The sequence below is a fragment of the Colletotrichum fructicola genome (genome assembly GCF_000319635.2).
Source record: "Colletotrichum fructicola Nara gc5 chromosome Unknown KSG_Nara_v1_contig01, whole genome shotgun sequence".
In the NCBI taxonomy this organism is placed as follows: Eukaryota; Fungi; Ascomycota; class Sordariomycetes; order Glomerellales; family Glomerellaceae; genus Colletotrichum; species Colletotrichum fructicola.
The window spans coordinates 7,833,809-7,851,771 of NW_027094051.1; the positions used below are offsets into that span (position 1 = coordinate 7,833,809).

Consider the following 17,963-nt stretch of genomic DNA (forward strand, 5'->3'; position numbering starts at 1 on the left):
GTCTGTCTTGCAAGACGAGGCTCCTGTTCCAAAGACTATCGTTAAAAAAAGAGAGCTCGCTCTCGTGTGTGCATATTTCCTTGGTGTGTCTATCTCATCTGTACAATATTCAACGGGCGCGGCTTCTAGGGGGGCGGTATCCAAGGTTCCTTCGAGAAATGGAGAAATTGGTGTTTGCAAAGGCACAAAGACAGAAAACACTGGTTCGCGAGGTCCGCAGTATTAGTGTTCGATTGCAATAAAAGACGTCCATTTGGACATTGAATCAAAATCAACTTTTCTGGTCTAATTTCGCCTTTAGCACCTGGTATCTCGCCGGATACAGTCATGAGATGTCTATGTGTAATATGAAAGTAGACGACGTACTCAACATGAACCAACAATGCATTTCTCCTCATCCGACCATGGCTCTTACAACGTTGGCCTTGACATGGGCGCAATAATACCCTGCTTCTTGAGAATGCGCGGCTTCGTCGCCTCCTGGAACGACTCCTTGGTAACCCACTCGGGACCCAGAGGCATACGCAACGAGCGCTCGTACTGTGCCTTGGACTCGTACATGTGAGGCAGCTGGGTCGCGAGATACTTGTCGTTCTGTGGCATAACATGTCAGCAAACTATATCGATACAATGAAGGGGCAGAAAAAGAAAACTTACCTTCTTGACGCGCTTCTCGCTGATGATGACCCTGTCGAGCTTGGCGTCCTTGCGATCCGCCTTCTTCACGCCCTCGACCTTTGTCACGAAGCGGTCCTGCTGCCTCTTCTTCTCCCGCTGACTGACGCCCTCGCCGACCCAGCCGCCCCATCCCGGCAGCGTGTTGTCGACGATCTTGTCGTCGTCCTCGGCCTCGACCTCGGCCTTTTCGCGCGCAAAGTCGACCACCACGTCGTCGCCCGCGAACGCCTTGTCCATCTGCGCGATGTCGCGGATCGCGAGGGGCAGGTGGACGTCTTCGCCCTCTTCGGAGTCCGCGTCCTCGTCGGAGTCGGAGCCGTCAGCTGCTTTTGAGCGGGACTTGGGCTTCGGCGCGGCGGCCGTCATGGCTTGCGAGTTGTCCAGGTCCAGCACGCGCGGTTGGTGCGCCTTGGAGGAGGACTTCTTGCGCGGGCCTGAGGACCACGCGGAGCCCGTCGTCGAGGGCTCGGCGGTGATGGAGTAGCCTGCGTTGACGGCGCTGTTGTCCGGCACGTCGTCGTCGTCGTCTGCGTCCGCGCCCGCGCCGGCGGCCTTCTTGCTCTTCTTGCTCTTGGACAGCGCGGGCGCGGAGATGGCGGGCTTAGCCGCGCCGCCGAACTTCTTGCGTCCCACCTCCGTCACCTCCTCCTCGTCGCTGGCCTCGCCGTTGGAGTCGATGTCCCGGCGGATCTGCGCAATGAGCTCGTCGTTGGCCTTCTTCTGCAACGCCTCGGCCTTTTGCATGAACTTCATCTTCATCAGGTTCGACGCCGGACTGTCGTCCTCTTCGTTCTCGATGCGCTTGAGCTGCTTGAGCAACTTGCGCTTCTCGCGCACCACTTCGTCCTCGTCATCGCTACCATCGTCGTCCTCCTCCTCTTCGGAGTCGTCCTCGCTCTCGGAGTGGCCCGCGCGGCCCTCCTTGCGCTGGCGCAGCTCCTCCTCGCGGCGGGCCATGTCGTGCAGTCCCGCCCTGTAGTCGTCGTCCCAGACGGCGCGCTTGTTGGACGCGCCCAGCTTCGCCCACTTGGAGTCCCTGTGGCGGGCGCCCACGCGCTCTAGCGCCCTCCTGCGGTCCGCCGCCTCGCGCTCGGCCTCCGAGTCGATGTCGCCGTTCTCGGCCATGGCCTCGTGCAGCTTCATCTCCTCGCGCTCCTTCTCCTTGCGGTGCACGCGGTGGTACGCCTTGCTCTTGATCTTCTTGATGCGCGCCGCCTTCTTGGTCTCGCGCGAGGCGATCTCGCGCTCCCGCCGGCGTTGGTTGACGAGGTCCTTGAGCGCCTCCCTGGACAGGCCCTCCTCCTCCGCTTCCTTGCGCATCCTGTTCTCCTCCTGCTTGTTCATCGCCAGCCCGCTCTGCTGCATGATGGACATGATGGTCTGCTCGAGCTCGTTGCTCGAGTTCTTGGCCGTGAGCGCCTGCAGCTCGCGGTTGTCGAGCCCCTCGTCCGCGGCGTTTTGCGGCAGGGGGAAGACGAGGTGCTCCGCGCGCCGGTTGTGCTTGACCGTCTCCTGCCAGCGGCCCAGCGTCTCGTTGGCCGTCTCGTACGCCGCCGCCCGCTGCAGCTTGTCCTGCTGCCGGCGCGCGAGCGGCACCTCGAGCTTCTTGCCCGCGCCGGGGCGCGTCTCCTTCTCCTCCTTGGCCATGAGCTTCACCGACTTGCGCATCTGCGCGTCCTTGACGCCCGCCAGACCGAGGTCCTTGAAGCTGATCTTCTGCTTCTGCTTCGTGGGCGCCGCGTCCTCGTCTTCGCCGCCGTAGCTGGTGATGAACTTTTGCAGGGCGCCGAGCTTCGACGGGTCAGCCTCCTCCTCGTCCTCTTCGTCGTCCGAGTCGGACGAGGGCGGGCTGTCGGCGTCGGAGTCTGACTCTGAGCCCTCGGAGCCGGAGCCTTGGTCTTCCATGGACTCGTCGGATTCGTATTCGTCCAGAGCTTGCGCGAGGTCGATTGCGTCCTCGCCCAGAGATTCATCGTCGTCCTCGTCTTCTTCAGAGTCGGCCTAGCTGTGGTGTTAGTGATAGCTTTCCCGGACGTCCATCTTAGTCGCCGCAAACCTCGTTTTTGGCAGTCTTGCTGCCTCTGAAGGAGTATCCCTGGAAATCCTCCTCGTCGCTGTCGCCAAAGGCCTCGTCACTGTCGAGGTCCGAATCCTCGTCCTCGTTCACGCCGTAGTGCCATTCGTTGCCCTCGCTGTCGCTTCCGTACTCCGAATCATCGCCCTCGCCGCCGCCGCCGGAGGCCTTGGCCTTCTTCCGCCTCGGCTGCTCCTCGTCATCGTCATCCTCGTCTTCGTCCTCGTCGTCCTCCTCGGCGCGCCTGTGCTTCTTTCCGGTGTCAGGCTGCGCGTCAATCTCCCGGAACCTCGGCGTCTTCTTCTGCTTGGTGGGAAACTGCTCCGAGGCGATCGTGAAGGCGTCGAGGGCCTTGGCCTGGGCTTTGGATTTCGACTTGCGGAAGTTCTTCGGCTGCTGCTTCGACGACAGCAGGGGCCGTCCGTGGGATTGTCTTCCGGCCATTTTGTCTTTTGTCGAGAGAGGCTTCTGTGAGTGACTGCTCGTGTGCTCTGGTCCTCCCGTCTTTTTTCCCCATCCAAGAGAGAGCGCAGCGCACGACCATGGGAACTTTTTCTGCCGTGGTGGGCGAAAAGCGGTCAACAAGAAATTTACAGTGGGGCAGCTCGCACCGCTGGGCCGTGGCGTGGGCTGCACTGTGCTCTGTAAAACGGCCCAGGGTCGTTGCGTGCGCCGGGCGGTCTTCAAGGGTCTATGACAAAAAAGTGGTCCCACCTGCTGCCGAGGGGTGCCGGCGACGAACCACTAAGCCGTCCTCGATTTCCCATCCTCCAAATTTACTCTGATCAGCGCATCACCAAACAGCTCCCACTGCGTCGCAGCAAGCACCACCCACCCCCCACGGGCCCAACATGGCGTCTTTCGCACCGGGACTGCGGAGGCTCGCCCTCAAGGCGTCGCCTTCGCTGTTCGTATGCCGACAATGCCAGCGCCAACAGCCGCAATGGCGCTCCTCGTCCTCTCGAATCCTCGACATCGTACGATCGCAGCAGCAGCAGCAGACCCGATGCTTCAACCAGACCAAGGCGCCCCTGAGCTTCAGCAGCAACGCCGTCGTCGACAAGACCTCTCCGATTATCCAGCAGGCCACCGAGGCCGCCAAGGACACCGTCAAGAAGAGCGCCTGGCCCGAGACGAACTCCAAGTCGGTGGCCTACTGGCTTCTTGGTTCCGCCGTCAGTGTCTTTGGCATCGTTGTCTGGGGTGGTCTTACGAGGTTGACTGAATCTGGGTATGCCTGCACCTCGACAGAACTCTCCTGGAGCTTGACTAACACCGTAATCAGCTTGAGTATCACCGAATGGCGTCCCGTAACCGGTTCCATGCCCCCTCGTAACGAAGCCGATTGGGAATCCGAATTCGAAAAGTACCGCGCCTCTCCCGAGTTCAAGCTCCTCAACCCGCACATGACCATGGACGAGTTTAAGAAGATCTACTTCATGGAGTGGTCTCACCGCCTCTGGGGCCGCTTCATCGGAATGTCCTTCGTCCTGCCGACTCTGTACTTCATCGCCCGCCGCCGCGTCACGCCCAAGATGGCCCTCAATCTCTGCGGAATCTCCTGCCTCATCGGCTTCCAGGGCTTCATCGGCTGGTGGATGGTCAAGTCCGGCCTCAAGGACGACCTCTTCGCTCCCGGCTCCCACCCCCGCGTCTCCCAGTACCGCCTGACCGCCCACCTCGCCACCGCCTTCGTCTGCTACTCCTGGATGCTCATGACGGCCCTGTCCATCTTCCGCACGCGCCGCCTGCTCGCCGACCCCGTCGCCGCCTCCAAGGCCCTCGCCGCGCTGCAGAACCCGGCCATCAAGACCTTCCGCCGCCTCTCCTTTGCCCTCGTCGCCCTCGTCTTCACGACCGCCATGTCCGGCGCCCTCGTCGCCGGCCTCGACGCCGGCCTCATCTACAACGAGTTCCCCTACATGGGCCTCGGCCTGACCCCTCCCGCCAAGGAGCTCTGGGACAAGTTCTACTCCCGCAAGGAGGACGGCTCCGATCTCTGGTGGCGCAACATGCTCGAGAACCCCAGCACTGTCCAGCTCGACCACCGCATCCTCGCCATGACCACCCTGACCGCCATCCTCTCCCTCTTCGCCTACTCCCGCACCGGCCGCGTCGCTGCCGCCCTCCCCAAGGACGTCAAGAAGGGCGTACTCGGTACCGTCCACCTGGTCCTGCTGCAGGCCACCCTTGGCATCAGCACCCTCATCTACATCGTCCCCACACACCTGGCCGCGACGCACCAGGCCGGCGCCCTAGCCCTGTTGACTGGCGCCCTGGTCTTGGGTCACCGTCTGCGCGTGCCCAAGTCCACCCTCGCCATGGTCCAGAAGCGGATCAAGGCCATGAACATTAAGCCTTGAAGGGCATGTTCTCTCTGAGGCTAGCGTTTTTTCCTGAGTTAAAATAGCATTGATACCTGCATTATGGCAGCGATTTGACATTATGGCATTATGGCACATGAACACAGAAAAGTAGATATGTATAACAGCTGTAGCAACACGCAATAGGGGCGGAATGCGTTTCACGACCACCCTTTGAGGTCTGGTTCATCACATCTCCTGTCTAAAACCTTTTTTTCATTTAAAATAGAAGCTCAACTCTAGACTATGGAATGTCTGCCGGATATCTTTTGTTTTTGGTTGGCGCCTTCGAGTGCCCTCACGACTAGCAATGATGACAACATCATTCGTCTCTTGACATACCAGTCCATTCATCTAATGTGTTGATCCTCTACTTGTGGGCTGCGATACGTTCAGTCAGACATGAACTAGCGACGAAGGGCTAAGTGAGACATACCAATACCCTCCTCAGGGACGGGCTTGACGCCAACGACCTCCGCGGCGGAGGCCTTCTTCTCCGCCTGCTTCTCCTCCTTCATGAAGGGGAAGGCAAGGACCTCACGAATACTGTAGTTATCGGTCAAGAACATGACCATTCTGTCGATACCCATACCCTACAATTTGTTAGTTCGTGGTCCTGTCGTAGTGCTCGGAAAACAAAACTTACCCATCCTCCGGTAGGAGGCAGACCGTACTCGAGAGACATGCAGAAGTTCTCGTCAATGAGCTGGGCCTCGTCGTCACCCTGGTCCTTCTGGTTGGCCTGCTCCTCGAAGCGGAGTCTCTGGTCGAAGGGGTCGTTCAACTCGGTGTAGGCGTTGGCAATCTCCTTCTTGCACACAAAGGCCTCGAAACGCTCGCAAAGACCGGGGATTTCACGGTGGTACTTGGCAAGGGGCGACATGACCTGCGGGTGGCCAAAGATGAAGCAGGGGTTGACGCACTGCTCCTCAATGTACTCGCCGACAAGCTTGTCGATCATGCGGGCGTTGGTCAGGGGCGGCGAGCACTCGAGCTTCATCTTCTTGAGGACCTTCTGGAGGAACTCGTTGGTCTCGGCGGTGTGGAGCTGGTCGGCCGGGGGGAACTTCTCGCCGGTGGCCTTCTCAAGCTCGGGAATCATCTCGAAGCGCTTCCAGGGGGCCTCCCAGTTGACCTCGTAGACCTCTCCGTGTTGGGTGTGGAACTTGGTCTTGTAGCCGCCGGTGAGGTGCTTGACAAGGCCGGAGACGAGCTCCTCGGTTGTCTTCATGAGGTCGTAGACATCGGCGAAAGCCTGGTAGAACTCGCAGGTGGTGAATTCGGGGTTGTGGGTGAGATCAATGCCCTCGTTGCGGAACTGGCGGCCAAGCTCGTAGACGCGGTGGAGACCGCCAACAACGAGTTCCTTGAGGTAAAGCTCGGGGGCGATTCTCATGAACATTTGCATGTCCAAGTCGTTGTGGTGGGTGATGAAGGGCTTGGCGGTGGCACCACCAGCAATGGGACCCATCATAGGGGTCTCGACTTCGACGAAATCCTGTGTGGTGTAAGTTTCAAGGGTTCGGTGTGAAGCTTGCGAATGAGTCCCAACTAACCCTGTCGTCAAAGTACCTTCTGATGTATGTAACGATCTTGGATCTGGCGATGAGGATCTGTCGGCTCTTCTCGTTCATGATCAGGTCGAGGTAACGCTTGCGGTGGCGCTCCTCGTGGTCCTTGAAACCGTAGTACTCGTCGGGCAGGGTGTGCAAGCAGGGGGTCAGGAGAATGAACTCCGTGGCGAAGATGGAGAGCTCACCCTCCTCGCCCTTCTCGATCTTGGACTTGGGTGCTGTCCTGTTGGGTGTTCGTTAGAATTGAGATTCCTGTTTACCAAGTCACGCGACACGAACCTTCCGGGGTAACCAATGATACCGACAATGTCACCTGGACCATGTCAGCCTATGTCTCCTCCGCGTATCGATTCTGGTATTTACCTCGGCGAAGGTGCAGGTGCTGATCCTCGAACGACGGGGTGCCCTCGGCGACCTCTTGCGCCTGAGCCATGACCTGGACCTTGACGCCCTCGGCGCGGACATCGTAGAAGAAGAGCTTGTTGCCGGAGGCACGCTTGTTGTAGATACGGGCACCAACACGGATGACCTTGGACTTGTCGCTCTCGCCGGACTTGAGGTGTCCGAAGTCACTGGTGAACTTGCGCAGATCGTAGTCGGCTATATTCGTATCAGGTCCGTTCTTTCGTGGTCCGAAATGGTTCGGGGGACTTACTGTGGAACTTGTGGGGGTAGGGGTTGGGAGACTTGGTCTCGCGCAGCCTGTTCCAGTCCGATCAGCATATATTTCCATCCAATTGACCCAGATATGAGACATACTTGTTGATGGTGCGAGATCGGTTCTCAAAGTACTGGCTGGGGTCGAGGTTCTTCTCGTCGGCCTCAGCGTTGCCCTTCTTAGCAGCAGCAGGCTTAGGAGGGGCGGCGGCGGCCTTGGCAGCCTTCTGAGCCTCCCTTTCACGGGCCTTCTGGCGCTTCTTAAGCTCGGTCTTGGAGATCATCTCGCCGGTGACCTCGTCAAGCAGAAGCTTGGCCACCTGCTCGGTGGGGGGTTCGGGGGCGCTGGAGTCGGCCATGGTTGCGGATTGCGGGGTATTTGCCTGGAAGAGTTTCCCCTGTCAGTTTATGAAATACGGGGAAGAGATCGGTGTTTATAAATGGCTGGTGTTCTCTTTCGAGGCTGATTGCGAGTCACCTCAGGGTCGGCTTTGACTCACCAAAAATCCTGCGTTTCGCGATCGAAGATGTACCAGTCAAAATTATTTAAAGCCGGGACGAGGGGCACCAGACCAGTGTATTGGCTGCAGCGGGGTAGTGGCGCACACTGAGTCAAAAAAGCAATTGCCCTGACTCACCGCCCTGGGTGGAGGGGCAGACTTCCAAAATCGCTACGTGGGGGAGGGGTTATGCTACTGTGATCCTCGTAGTCGCACACTGTATTTTTGCACGACTAGCCCCTGAGCCTCCACGCGACCCAACGTCGTCCAAACCAACCTAGATCTCCCGACGGTTTAATTTTACACATCGCCCAGCGAATTCGCAAGCAGCAACTGTGTATATGAATTGAATGCTAGAGCGACTTCGTTTCCTGTGTGCTTGCTATCGTTGTTGCTGTCGTAGTTGCTATGATGATTGCCGTTATCATTGTCTGTCGCTGTTAGCTATCGTCTTCGTTCGTCGTCGTTCTTGTCTTTATTAAAGTCACTAAAACAGCCGCGCGAACGCAGAAAAGTTAGGTAGTCTCACGAATCATTAACAGTTTTAGGCTTATATCAGAAGATTATAGCTGTAATTGAGGCTATAGGAGGCTTTACATATCTGCGGACGGCCTACGCCGTCCTGTGAGATGAGCGACTCTCATGGGGTGTCTTGCCAAGGTTCTCAGTCTTACCAACATCTGAACGAGCCTCTATCGCTAATGTTATGATACTTTCCCCATGTTGGATACAGGTAGTGTTTTGAAAAAAGAATTGAAGCAAAGATTCAGAAAGCAAAAGTTCAGGGCAATTTTGGGGAGTTGAACCTGTCAGCCCCCTCCACTAGCCCAAATTGGCGATTCTTGGGTTCCTCTTTCCAAAGTGCATCTATGTCAAAAGCTCCTGAAAGATATGGAAGCCAATGCCTTCCCAAAAAACCTGTACTGGGGATCTAGGAGGGCACTACCTCGTCTCGGGCACCACATGCAAACCACCTCTTTCCCCCTGGAAGATGTCGTCGTTGATTTTCTTCAACTTCACACTCCGCACACTTACCGTTCGCGAATTCCAACATCAGTCATAACATAGGGAAGATACTCAAAGCATCTCAATGCACGAATAAGCTTCAATGGCTGACCCAAATAAGAAGACAACGGCAAGTAAGAGGACAAGGGCAAGGGCAAGGAAACGAGAGGCGAAGAAGGTCAGGGAAGAACAGGCTAGGCAACAGCAGGCCAGGGAGCAAGAGGTCAGAGAACGACAGGCCAGAGAACAAGAGGCCAGAGAACAGGCCACAAAAGCTAGAAAAGAGTTTTAGGAGCCTCTGTATGTCCCCATCTGTCATCATCGTTGAGGAGAAACTGACCGATGTTCCAAGGCACGCGCTCCATAATGATTTACGCATCAAGTTCCAAGCCGCCAGTAATTTGATGAGAGACCTATACCAACAAGCACCAAACCCGTACGACATCAACGATACCAAGCGCTTGAACGAGTCAGCCAGGCCAAGATGGGTCAGGACGCGAGTGCAACTCTATAACGCCATCAGCGAAGTCAAGGATGCCGAGCAGCCCCTTCTCGACTGTGCAATGAAGTACCGGGGTCGGATGACTGAGGACGAGTGGATCAGGGTATTGGAACAAGTAACGGGACAACTGAATGCGATCAAAGATGCTGGCTGCCACAAGCTGTACGCTGACCTCCTCGGAAAGGGACCAGCCAGCAAAAGATAGCGGTGAGTAACGAAGTAGACTGTTGGGCAAAGTGGAAGAGAAACTGAGCGATTGTTGATCGATACTGCTGTCATTCACTCTGGGACCTCTCTTCCACGGGTAGAAAGCGATGCTATTAACTGCAGACAAACCAGATAGTACTATGAATCATACTTCTTCATAATCTCCCTCAATCGATCCAAAGGCAGTGCTTCGATCGTCCGGCCGCAGAAACCGGTCATGGTCTCGGCAGAGCACAACACGTTGTAGATACTCTCCTCCGTCGCATCGGCCGCAGCCTCGAACAGTCCGTTGATGCTGGTATCGTCAATGGACTCAATCTTCAACGCCTTCGCCTTCCACGGATCGACCTCGCGTCTCTCCATGCTGATAGTCTGCACAGGAATGTGGTTGCCCGTGGAGAAGGCGAGGAAAATGTCGCCGGACGGGTTGTGGCCATACCCGCCGACCCTCGACAGCCCGACCGTCGCTCTCTTGGCGAGCCTCTGGCACTGAATGGGCGTCAGGGGCGCGTCGGTGGCGATGATGACAATTATGGAGCCGTCCTTCTTGTCCTTGTGCTTGGCGACCTCGACGAAGGAGTCGGCCTTCTCCTTTTCGAGGATGCGGCCGACGGGGAACCCGCCGATGCGCAGGTGCGCCGCCTTGCCGTAGTTGGCCTGCACCAGCGCCGCGACAGTGTAAATCTTCTTGTTGCCCTCGCCGTCGAATCCTTCGACAACACGACTGCTTGAGCCCGTGCCGCCCTTGAAGTAATGGCAGATCATGCCGGTGCCGCCACCGGTATTGCCCTCCCGCACAGGAGCATCCGTGGCCGTCTCAATGCCGTTGATCACGTCCGAAGGCTTGACGGCTAGCTTCGAGATGTCGTTCAGATGCCCGTCGAACGTCTCTCCGACAACGGGCAACAGGAACCACTCCACCTCGCCCTTCTCATTGGAGTAGTTCTTGATGGAGTACTCGTAGATGCCGCGGTAGCAGTCGCCGACGGAGAAGGAGTTCGTCAGGACAATGGGGCTGGCGAGCAGGCCCGTCTCCTCGATCCAGTGCGACCCGGTCAGCTCGCCGGAGCCGTTGAAGCGGAAGACGCCGGCGTAGCACGCGTCCTTGAACCAGTCCTTGTGCGGCAGGATGACGGTCACGCCGGTGTTGACGCCCTCGTCGGTGTGGATTTCTTGTGTGGATGCCAGGATGCCGGGGATATCGGTGATGGAGTTCTTGGGGCCGGCCGGCCAGGTTCCGAGGTGGAGATTCGGGAGGATGTCGCGGATGCGGCCGCGGGGGGTTGATTGAGTGGACATGGCGATGTTTTGATAAGTCAAATAGGGTATTATTGAGCGTGCTGAGCTGCCCTTTGACCTGATTGATTATTCTTTCTCTCTTCCATTCAATGGCCTTCGTTTTATACTATTCGATTTGCACAATGACATAGTCCTCATCGCAAAATCGTCGTGCGAAGGATCGCGAGAACCTCCACTTTGGCGGATGAATCATCATGAACCATTGTGAATGATTGGTCAATTGGTCGATTTGAGGGCTCCGACTTGCTTCATCAGGCAGGTCGTGCAAGGAAGTATTGCCTACCGGGGAATACGTACTCCGCTTGCGTGGATGTAAGTGGATGTCTCGCCGTCTTACTGCTTCAATCCGCGTGGTCATCCAGCGCCTGCCTGAATGTTTAGCTCAGGCTGCAGTAAGTAAGAAAACTGCTCCCCTCAGGCAGATGCATTCGAGATACATGACGGAGAACAAGACTCAAAAGTAGGGGCACTTTTGGAGAGAATTCGATCCATGTTAGTGTACCTCGGCAAACGGGCTCCACATCTAGATCGCTCGGCCGGCAAGTGGAGCCTCGATGCGGGGGAAGACGCCTCCAAACACTTCCCCCCGGCGTAGTCGACCATGGGCACTCCAACCTGGCCTAGCCTGAGCGGGCAGCTCTGTGCGGAGGAGCCGCGGGACCTGAATCCCGACATCGCTCCCTTTCCACCTTGAGTTTACCGAGAGCTTCACATCATCTCTCGTCTCACATTTGCCGTTCGTGATTCTCATATCTCGCATCCAGCCTCTATCTCACCCAATCTTGTAAGCCATCCATCTGTACCATAGTGCTACACCTTGTATATCAGCATCTCATACACAAACCGCCCACAATGACGCCTTCACTCCGCGTCATCCCCAACGTAAGTCGCCTCCCAACCCCCCTCACGAGCTCTCATCTCACGACATCCTCCAGGCCGCGTCCCGCGCCGTCTCTCTCCTGAGGACAATCCAAGCCCATCCGCCATCATGCCCCTGCCACACAAACCCAGGCCACCACCACAACCACTCCCCGCTTAACTTCACCCCGCGGCCCCTGCGGACCTCCTCTCGCGGCTTCGCAACCCCGGTCGACCACTCCCAGAAGGAGTACGCCTTCGAGATGGCCGCTTCCTCCATCCGCCTCGGCCCGGGCTCGACGCAGGAGGTCGGCATGGACTTCGCCAACATGGGCGCCAAGCGCGTCGCCGTCGTCACGGACCCCACCGTCGACGGCCTCTTCGCCATGCAGCAGGTCCGCGAGGCCCTCGACCGCGAGGGCATCAACTACAAGGTCTACAACCAGACCCGCGTCGAGCCCAAGGACAGCTCCGTCCGCGAGGCCATCGACTGGGCCCGCCCCTTCGCCCCGGACGCCTTCCTCGCCGTCGGCGGCGGCTCCGTCATCGACACCGCCAAGCTCATGAACCTCTACTCGTGCTACCCCGACGCCCCCTTCCTCGACTTCGTCAACGCGCCCCTCGGCAACGGCCGCCCCGTCGACAAGCCCCTGAAGCCCCTCATCGCCGTCCCCACCACCGCCGGCACCGGCTCCGAGACCACCGGCACCGCCATCTTCGACCTCGTCTCCAAGCGCGCAAAGACTGGCGTCGCCCACAGGAACCTCAAGCCCACCCTCGGCATCTGCGACCCCCTCAACACCCGCACCATGCCCTCCGCCGTAAAAGCCGCCTCCGGCCTCGACGTGCTGTGCCACTCCCTCGAGTCCTGGACCGCCATCCCCTTCCACGAGCGCGTCCCCCGCCCCAAGAACCCCATCCTCCGCCCCGCGTACCAGGGCGCCAACCCCATCAGCGACGTCTTCTCCTTTCACGCCCTGCGCGCGACGGTCAAGTACCTCCCCCGCGCCGTCCGCGACCCGGACGACTTTGAGGCCCAAAGCGAGATGCTCCTCGCTGCGACGCTCGCCGGTGTTGGTTTCGGAAACGCCGGAGTCCACCTCTGCCACGGTACGATCAGTACCCCTTGAACATGCCAAAGAGCCCCGGAAACGCTGACCATCCCCCAACAGGCATGTCCTACCCCATCTCGGGCCAGAACCCAGGCTATCAGCACTCCGGCTACAAGGTGAACTACCCCATCATCCCGCACGGCGTGTCCGTCGCCGTGACCGCCCCAGCCGTCTTCCGCTTCACCGGCGCCTCCAACCCGGAGCGCCACCTCGCGGCCGCCGAGGCCTTCGGCGTCGACGTCTCCCGCGTGCGCAAGGAGGACGCCGGCGCTGTGCTGGCCGACGCGCTGACAAAGTTCCTCGCCGACCTCGGCGACCAGCCCGCGGGCATCAAGGAGCTCGGCTTCGGCACGGAGCACCTGGACGATCTCGTCGAGGGCACCATCCCGCAGGCCAGGGTGCTGATGCTCGCCCCCGGGTTGGAGACGGAGCTGCAGAAGGAGAGGGAGCAGTTGAGGGGGTTGTTTGAGGCTTCTTTGACGCATTAATACGGTGGATTGGATACGATGAGCGTAAATATGCATTGCGAGATTGGAAAGCATGCGCAAGCTAGCATGGCAGCACCAATTGGAAAGGAAATATCACGACGCTGGTGCGATGAGTCTAATTGTTTAGAGAATTGATGAGTGCTTAAGTATGACAGCCCGCTATGTAATCAAAGAAACTTTTCGCAAGGCCCGCGGCCGTAGATGACTATATGTAACACGCAAATCCAGCAATGTATCCAAGCGCGACAATCTAGTACACTTCGAGAATGTAGCGGTCCTCCTCCTTGAGCTTCTCAATCTCGTTGCGGGCGTTGACCTTCTTGCCGCTCTGCTTGGCCTCCGTGTTGATGGCCTCCATGAGCACGTCAGTAACGTCGGGAACGGGCCAGGTGGGACCGCAGAGGTAGAAGCTGCCCTCGTCCTTGATGTAGCTCTGCACCAGGTCGCGCATGGACTCGCGCATGCGGTCCTGGATGTAGATCTTCTGGGGCTGGTCGCGGGAGAAGGCGGCGCCGAGGTGCGTGATGACGCCGGCGTCGAGGTAGGCCTCCCACTCCTCTCCGTAGAGGTACTCCTCGCGCTGGTGGCGGGATCCGAGGTAGAGCAGGATGGAGCCGATCTCCTCGCCGCGGGCCTTCTGGAGGGCGCGGTACTGGATGAAGGCGCGGAAGGGGGCGAGACCGGTACCGAGACCGGCCATGATGAGGGGTGCCTTGGGGGAGGCGGGCAGCTTCATGACGGAAGGCTTGACGGAGACGGTGACCTTGGCGCCGACGGGGAGGTCCTTGAGGTAGCGCGTGGCGTGGCCGTAGCGGGTGCGGCCTCTGGGGTCAACCCAGTCGACGACGACGATCATGAGCGCGACGGAGTTGGGGGTGACGGCCTGGGCGGAGGCGATGGAGTACTCGCGGCGCTTCAGGGGGGAGATGATGCGGACGAGGTCGTGGAAGGACGGGCGGGCCGAGGGGAACTCCTGCAGGATGTCGACATAGGTGAGGGTGTCGACCTCGGAGCGCTTCTTGAAGTCCTCGGCGCCAGTCTGGCCACCGAGACCGTTGAGGATCTCCTTCTCCTTGTCGTCCGTCGCGAACTCGGCGAGGGCCTCGTAGAAGCGCTTGGGCGGCTTTCCGAGGACGTCGATGTTCTGCTTGAGGGACTGGTAGACGGTGCGGGTCTCGAAGGCGTTGGGGTCCTCGCGGGCGGCGACCTGGACGAGGGCGTTGGGGTCGAGGCCGTACCACTCGATGAACTCGCGGACCTCGCTGTCATCGTTCTCGGCGTGGATGCCAAGGGCCTCGCCGATGTTGTAGGTGACACCGGAGTCGCCGAGGTCGAACTCGATGTGGAAGATGTTGCGGTCGTACGTGGCGGGGGTAAGACGACGGTTCTCCTTGACGGTGACGGTAGACGTCTTGACGGGCAGCTCGGGGCGCAGGGTAGCCTGGGTGCCGTACGCCTCCTTGAAAGCGAGACCCTTGGCAGCAGCCTGCCAGTCGACGAGCTTGGACTCGACCTCGGGCTCCTCCTTGTCGAAGGCGACGAAGCTGTTGGGCTTGATGGTCGAGGGCAGAGCGCTGACAACAACGTCCTCGGGAAGCTCGGCCCAGGCGGCCTGGGACTCGACCTTGCGCAGGCACTGGCCGAGAGCGTCGACGCACTCGGCGAGGGTGTTGGGGAAGCCCTCAATGAGGGCGATCTTGGCAACCTCCTCGGCAGAGATGTCGGGGCGGGCGATCTGGAGGAACGCAAGTTCAAAGAGGAACTTGACGACTTGGGGCTCCTTCTCGAACGCAGGAGAGGCGGCAACATCGAGAACGTAGAGCTCAATGCCCTTGTCCTGGATCTGCTTGCGCACGACAGGGGAGAGACGCTTCTCGACGTCCTCCTCCTTGAAGTTGGGGAGCTTCAGAAGAAGCTTGCCGTTTGCGTTGACGCTCTTGAGAACGTCAAGATCCCTGAGAAGCTTCTCGTCACCGACAGCAACGACGTCGGCCTCCTCGATAGCGTAAGGAGCTTCGACAGCCTTCTTGGAGCTGCGGATGTCGGTGCGGACGATACCACCCTGGGTAAGGTTATCGAACGACTCGTGAACGTACACGTTGCTGGTGGACTCGCGGGACAGCAGGTTGCTGACAATGACGGGCGAGTCGGCGGCGGCAGAGTCGTCGACGTCCCAGAAGGTGTACTGGTGGGCCTGGACCAGAGAGGGGAAAGGCTTGGACTCGGCCTGGGCGTTCTGGAGCTTGCCAAAGATGTCGGCAACAGTCTGGGGGGTCAAGGCTTCCGAGGCGGAGTACTTGACGTCCCTGACAGCCGGGTCCTGGCGCCACTTGCCGGCGAAGGAGATGGCAGTCAGAACATCGGTGTACAGAGCAGACTGCAGAGAGCCGTCGTTGACGGAGATGTCGTCCTTGACCTGACCCAAGACGGAGACGGTGCGGACAGACTCGGGAATGCGAGCCAGGAAGGCCTCCTCGACGAAGGGGCGGTAGACGCGAACGTTGATGGCGGCAACCTTGGCACCGTCAGCAGCGAGACGGGTGACGACCTGCTTCGCGAGCTGAGCCTCGGCACTGCCGAAGACGACGAGGACGTTCTCGGCTTCGTCGTGTCCGTAGTACTCAAAGAGCTCGTAGTTGGTGCCGAGCTCGTTGTTGAAGAGCTTCAGGAGCTCAACAACCTTGCCGGCGTCGTCGAGCCTCTTGTTCAGAGACTGGACCTCGCTGGAGATCTTCTGGTAGGTCTCGGCAACACCCTTCTTGCCCATGGGGTCGGACGCCTTGAGGGTCTTCTTGGCGAGCTTGACACCGTCCTCAACGCCCAGGCTGGGGGTGAGAGCGGTCATGAGGGTGGCCAACAGAGCAGTGTGCTGGCTCTCGTGGTCCTCGGTGGGGTCGAGGTGCTTGTTGAACACATCCAGGAGGTCGGCGACCTTGGAAGAGATGGCGGCTCTCTCAGTGACACCAGTGGACTCGGATGTGATGTTCTTGTAGAGATCGGCAATACCGCTCTCGCTCAGCGCGTCAACGATACGGGAAGTCTCGCGGGCGAGTCTAACACCGTCGTAGATGTGAAGAGTGGGCATGAGAGCAGCCATGAGGGTCGCGAAGAGAGCCATGTGCTGGGTCTCGTAGGCGCTGGAGCTGGCAACCAGACCGAGGCCAAGCTCCTCGGCGGTGCGCAGAGCAGTGTCGTAGTCGGAGACCAGACCGTTTGCGGCATCGTAGTCGAGAGCCGCGACGTGGGCAACGAAGGGGGAGGCAACTCCGTAGAGGAGGCTCAGCTGGTCAAGAGCAGCGCGCAGGTTCCTCAAGCTCAGGGTAGGCGCGAGCAGAGTCTGGGGCAGGTGCCTCTTGGCCAGGTCGAAGTCTGGGCTGAAGATGTAGCCCAGAGCGAGCGCGCCGGCGCCGGTCCTGGTCTGCAGCTGGACGAGGTCGGTGGCCTCGCCGTGGATGTTCTTCTCCTTGGCCTCGGCCCAGGCCTTGGCGGCAACATCGAGATCGAAAGTCGGGGCGGAGTAGGAGAAGATCTTGTCGGACAGGAGGTAGGCGACCTGCTGAACGAGCAGCTGCGCAGTCACGTAGGTCGGTCCGGAGATGGAGGCGAGGGCCACGGGCTGGCCAAAGGGAAGAGTGGAGGAGACCTTCTTGACGGGAGCAACGGGGGCGGGAGACTTGGCATCGAGAACGGCGGCAGAGCCGCTGCTCTCCTGCTGCTTGAACTGCATCTTTGGAGGTTGTCTCGAGAGAAACGTGGGAGTAAATACAGCAAAGAAGATGCGATTAAAGATGGTCAAGTATAGACGAAAGACCAGAAAGAGAAGCCGGACCACGCGCAAGAGAATGGTCGCGAACAAGCAATTGATTCACCAAGGGCAAGCAAACTCACTTGCGTCAACCCGAACGACTGCTTCTTCGTTCTAGGAGGACCTTGGGATCGTGGGAGGGAAGGGGATTGGTAAGTAAAAGACGAAGGTATCTCAAAGTCGAAGACTCCGAGCAGGGTCCGAAGGAATATAAAAAAAAATAAGCAAAGCAAAAGAGAGTGACAAGGGGGACTTGTCCTTAGCCGGGCTCACCTTACCAGTCCTTTGCCGCAGATTACCTAGCAATGGAAGCCGCTGCTGCTCCTCCCGGGCCCCAGCCATGCTCATGCGCCAGTTGCGGTTCGTCAACCTCTCTCTTCTTGCTCATGTTGGCGTGCGAAACTCGGCGTTTGGAAATTGTTGAAGCTCGCAGAATTGACTAGGGGACAATTGCGCCATCGCGCGCCAATCAACGCCCCGGGGACATGTGCGGCAGCCCCACATTGCACCATTTTGGCTCCACTAAAGGTCCTTTGGCCGGACCTCTGGCTTACCAAATCCGCGTCGCGCCTGCAATTGCGTGCTCGACTTGACTCCTCCTCGTCCCGGAATTGCAAGCCTCAATGCGGTCTTTGCCCCAGATTTTGCTTCCTCGGTGGCAATCCCGTCCGATCGCAAAATTGCCGGACCCTTTTGTCCCCAGGCTGTCGGTTCCCCGGCCGGTTCTCGGTGCGGTATCCGCTCGGCCGCGGCATCAGTACCCGCCCCGATGATTTCACCACTTCCGCCCAACACCACGGCCATGGGTGCTGCACATGTGACTCGGATGACCCAAGTAACT

The 17,963-nt window shown here is 58.9% G+C and overlaps 7 protein-coding genes across 7 annotated transcripts; 3 read left to right on the forward strand and 4 right to left on the reverse strand.

Annotated features, from left to right (window-relative positions):
- Positions 1-411: 411 nt before the first annotated feature.
- CGGC5_v002230 (Uncharacterized protein) lies at positions 412-3,196 on the reverse strand (the record flags this gene model as incomplete). Its single annotated transcript, XM_032035199.1, has 3 exons — positions 412-594; positions 658-2,679; positions 2,735-3,196. The coding sequence occupies 3 exons, from the start codon at positions 3,194-3,196 to the stop codon at positions 412-414; spliced, it is 2,667 nt and encodes an 888-aa protein (XP_031885662.1).
- A 407-nt stretch (positions 3,197-3,603) lies between these two features.
- On the forward strand, positions 3,604-5,115 carry COX15 (Cytochrome c oxidase assembly protein COX15; the record flags this gene model as incomplete). Its single annotated transcript, XM_032035201.1, has 2 exons — positions 3,604-3,983; positions 4,038-5,115. The coding sequence occupies 2 exons, from the start codon at positions 3,604-3,606 to the stop codon at positions 5,113-5,115; spliced, it is 1,458 nt and encodes a 485-aa protein (XP_031885800.1).
- Positions 5,116-5,485: 370 nt separating this feature from the next.
- cla4-1 (Lysine--tRNA ligase cla4) lies at positions 5,486-7,705 on the reverse strand (the record flags this gene model as incomplete). The annotated part of the gene is made up of 8 exons (XM_032035202.1): positions 5,486-5,496; positions 5,552-5,708; positions 5,762-6,613; positions 6,672-6,912; positions 6,969-7,002; positions 7,053-7,289; positions 7,345-7,391; positions 7,449-7,705. 8 exons carry the CDS (start codon positions 7,703-7,705, stop codon positions 5,486-5,488), a joined length of 1,836 nt encoding a protein of 611 aa, XP_031885791.1.
- Positions 7,706-8,954: 1,249 nt separating this feature from the next.
- Positions 8,955-9,558, forward strand: CGGC5_v002233 (uncharacterized protein; the record flags this gene model as incomplete). Its single annotated transcript, XM_032035203.2, has 3 exons — positions 8,955-9,074; positions 9,144-9,151; positions 9,204-9,558. 3 exons carry the CDS (start codon positions 8,955-8,957, stop codon positions 9,556-9,558), a joined length of 483 nt encoding a protein of 160 aa, XP_031885789.2.
- A 140-nt stretch (positions 9,559-9,698) lies between these two features.
- On the reverse strand, positions 9,699-10,859 carry BAPA (Beta-peptidyl aminopeptidase BapA; the record flags this gene model as incomplete). The annotated part of the gene is made up of 1 exon (XM_032035204.1): positions 9,699-10,859. One exon carries the CDS (start codon positions 10,857-10,859, stop codon positions 9,699-9,701), a length of 1,161 nt encoding a protein of 386 aa, XP_031885790.1.
- An 852-nt stretch (positions 10,860-11,711) lies between these two features.
- CGGC5_v002235 (Hydroxyacid-oxoacid transhydrogenase) lies at positions 11,712-13,317 on the forward strand (the record flags this gene model as incomplete). Its single annotated transcript, XM_032035205.1, has 3 exons — positions 11,712-11,741; positions 11,795-12,827; positions 12,890-13,317. 3 exons carry the CDS (start codon positions 11,712-11,714, stop codon positions 13,315-13,317), a joined length of 1,491 nt encoding a protein of 496 aa, XP_031885794.1.
- Positions 13,318-13,567: 250 nt separating this feature from the next.
- MET10 (Sulfite reductase [NADPH] flavoprotein component) lies at positions 13,568-17,044 on the reverse strand (the record flags this gene model as incomplete). Its single annotated transcript, XM_032035206.1, has 1 exon — positions 13,568-17,044. One exon carries the CDS (start codon positions 17,042-17,044, stop codon positions 13,568-13,570), a length of 3,477 nt encoding a protein of 1,158 aa, XP_031885795.1.
- Between the last annotated feature and the right edge of the window lie 919 nt (positions 17,045-17,963).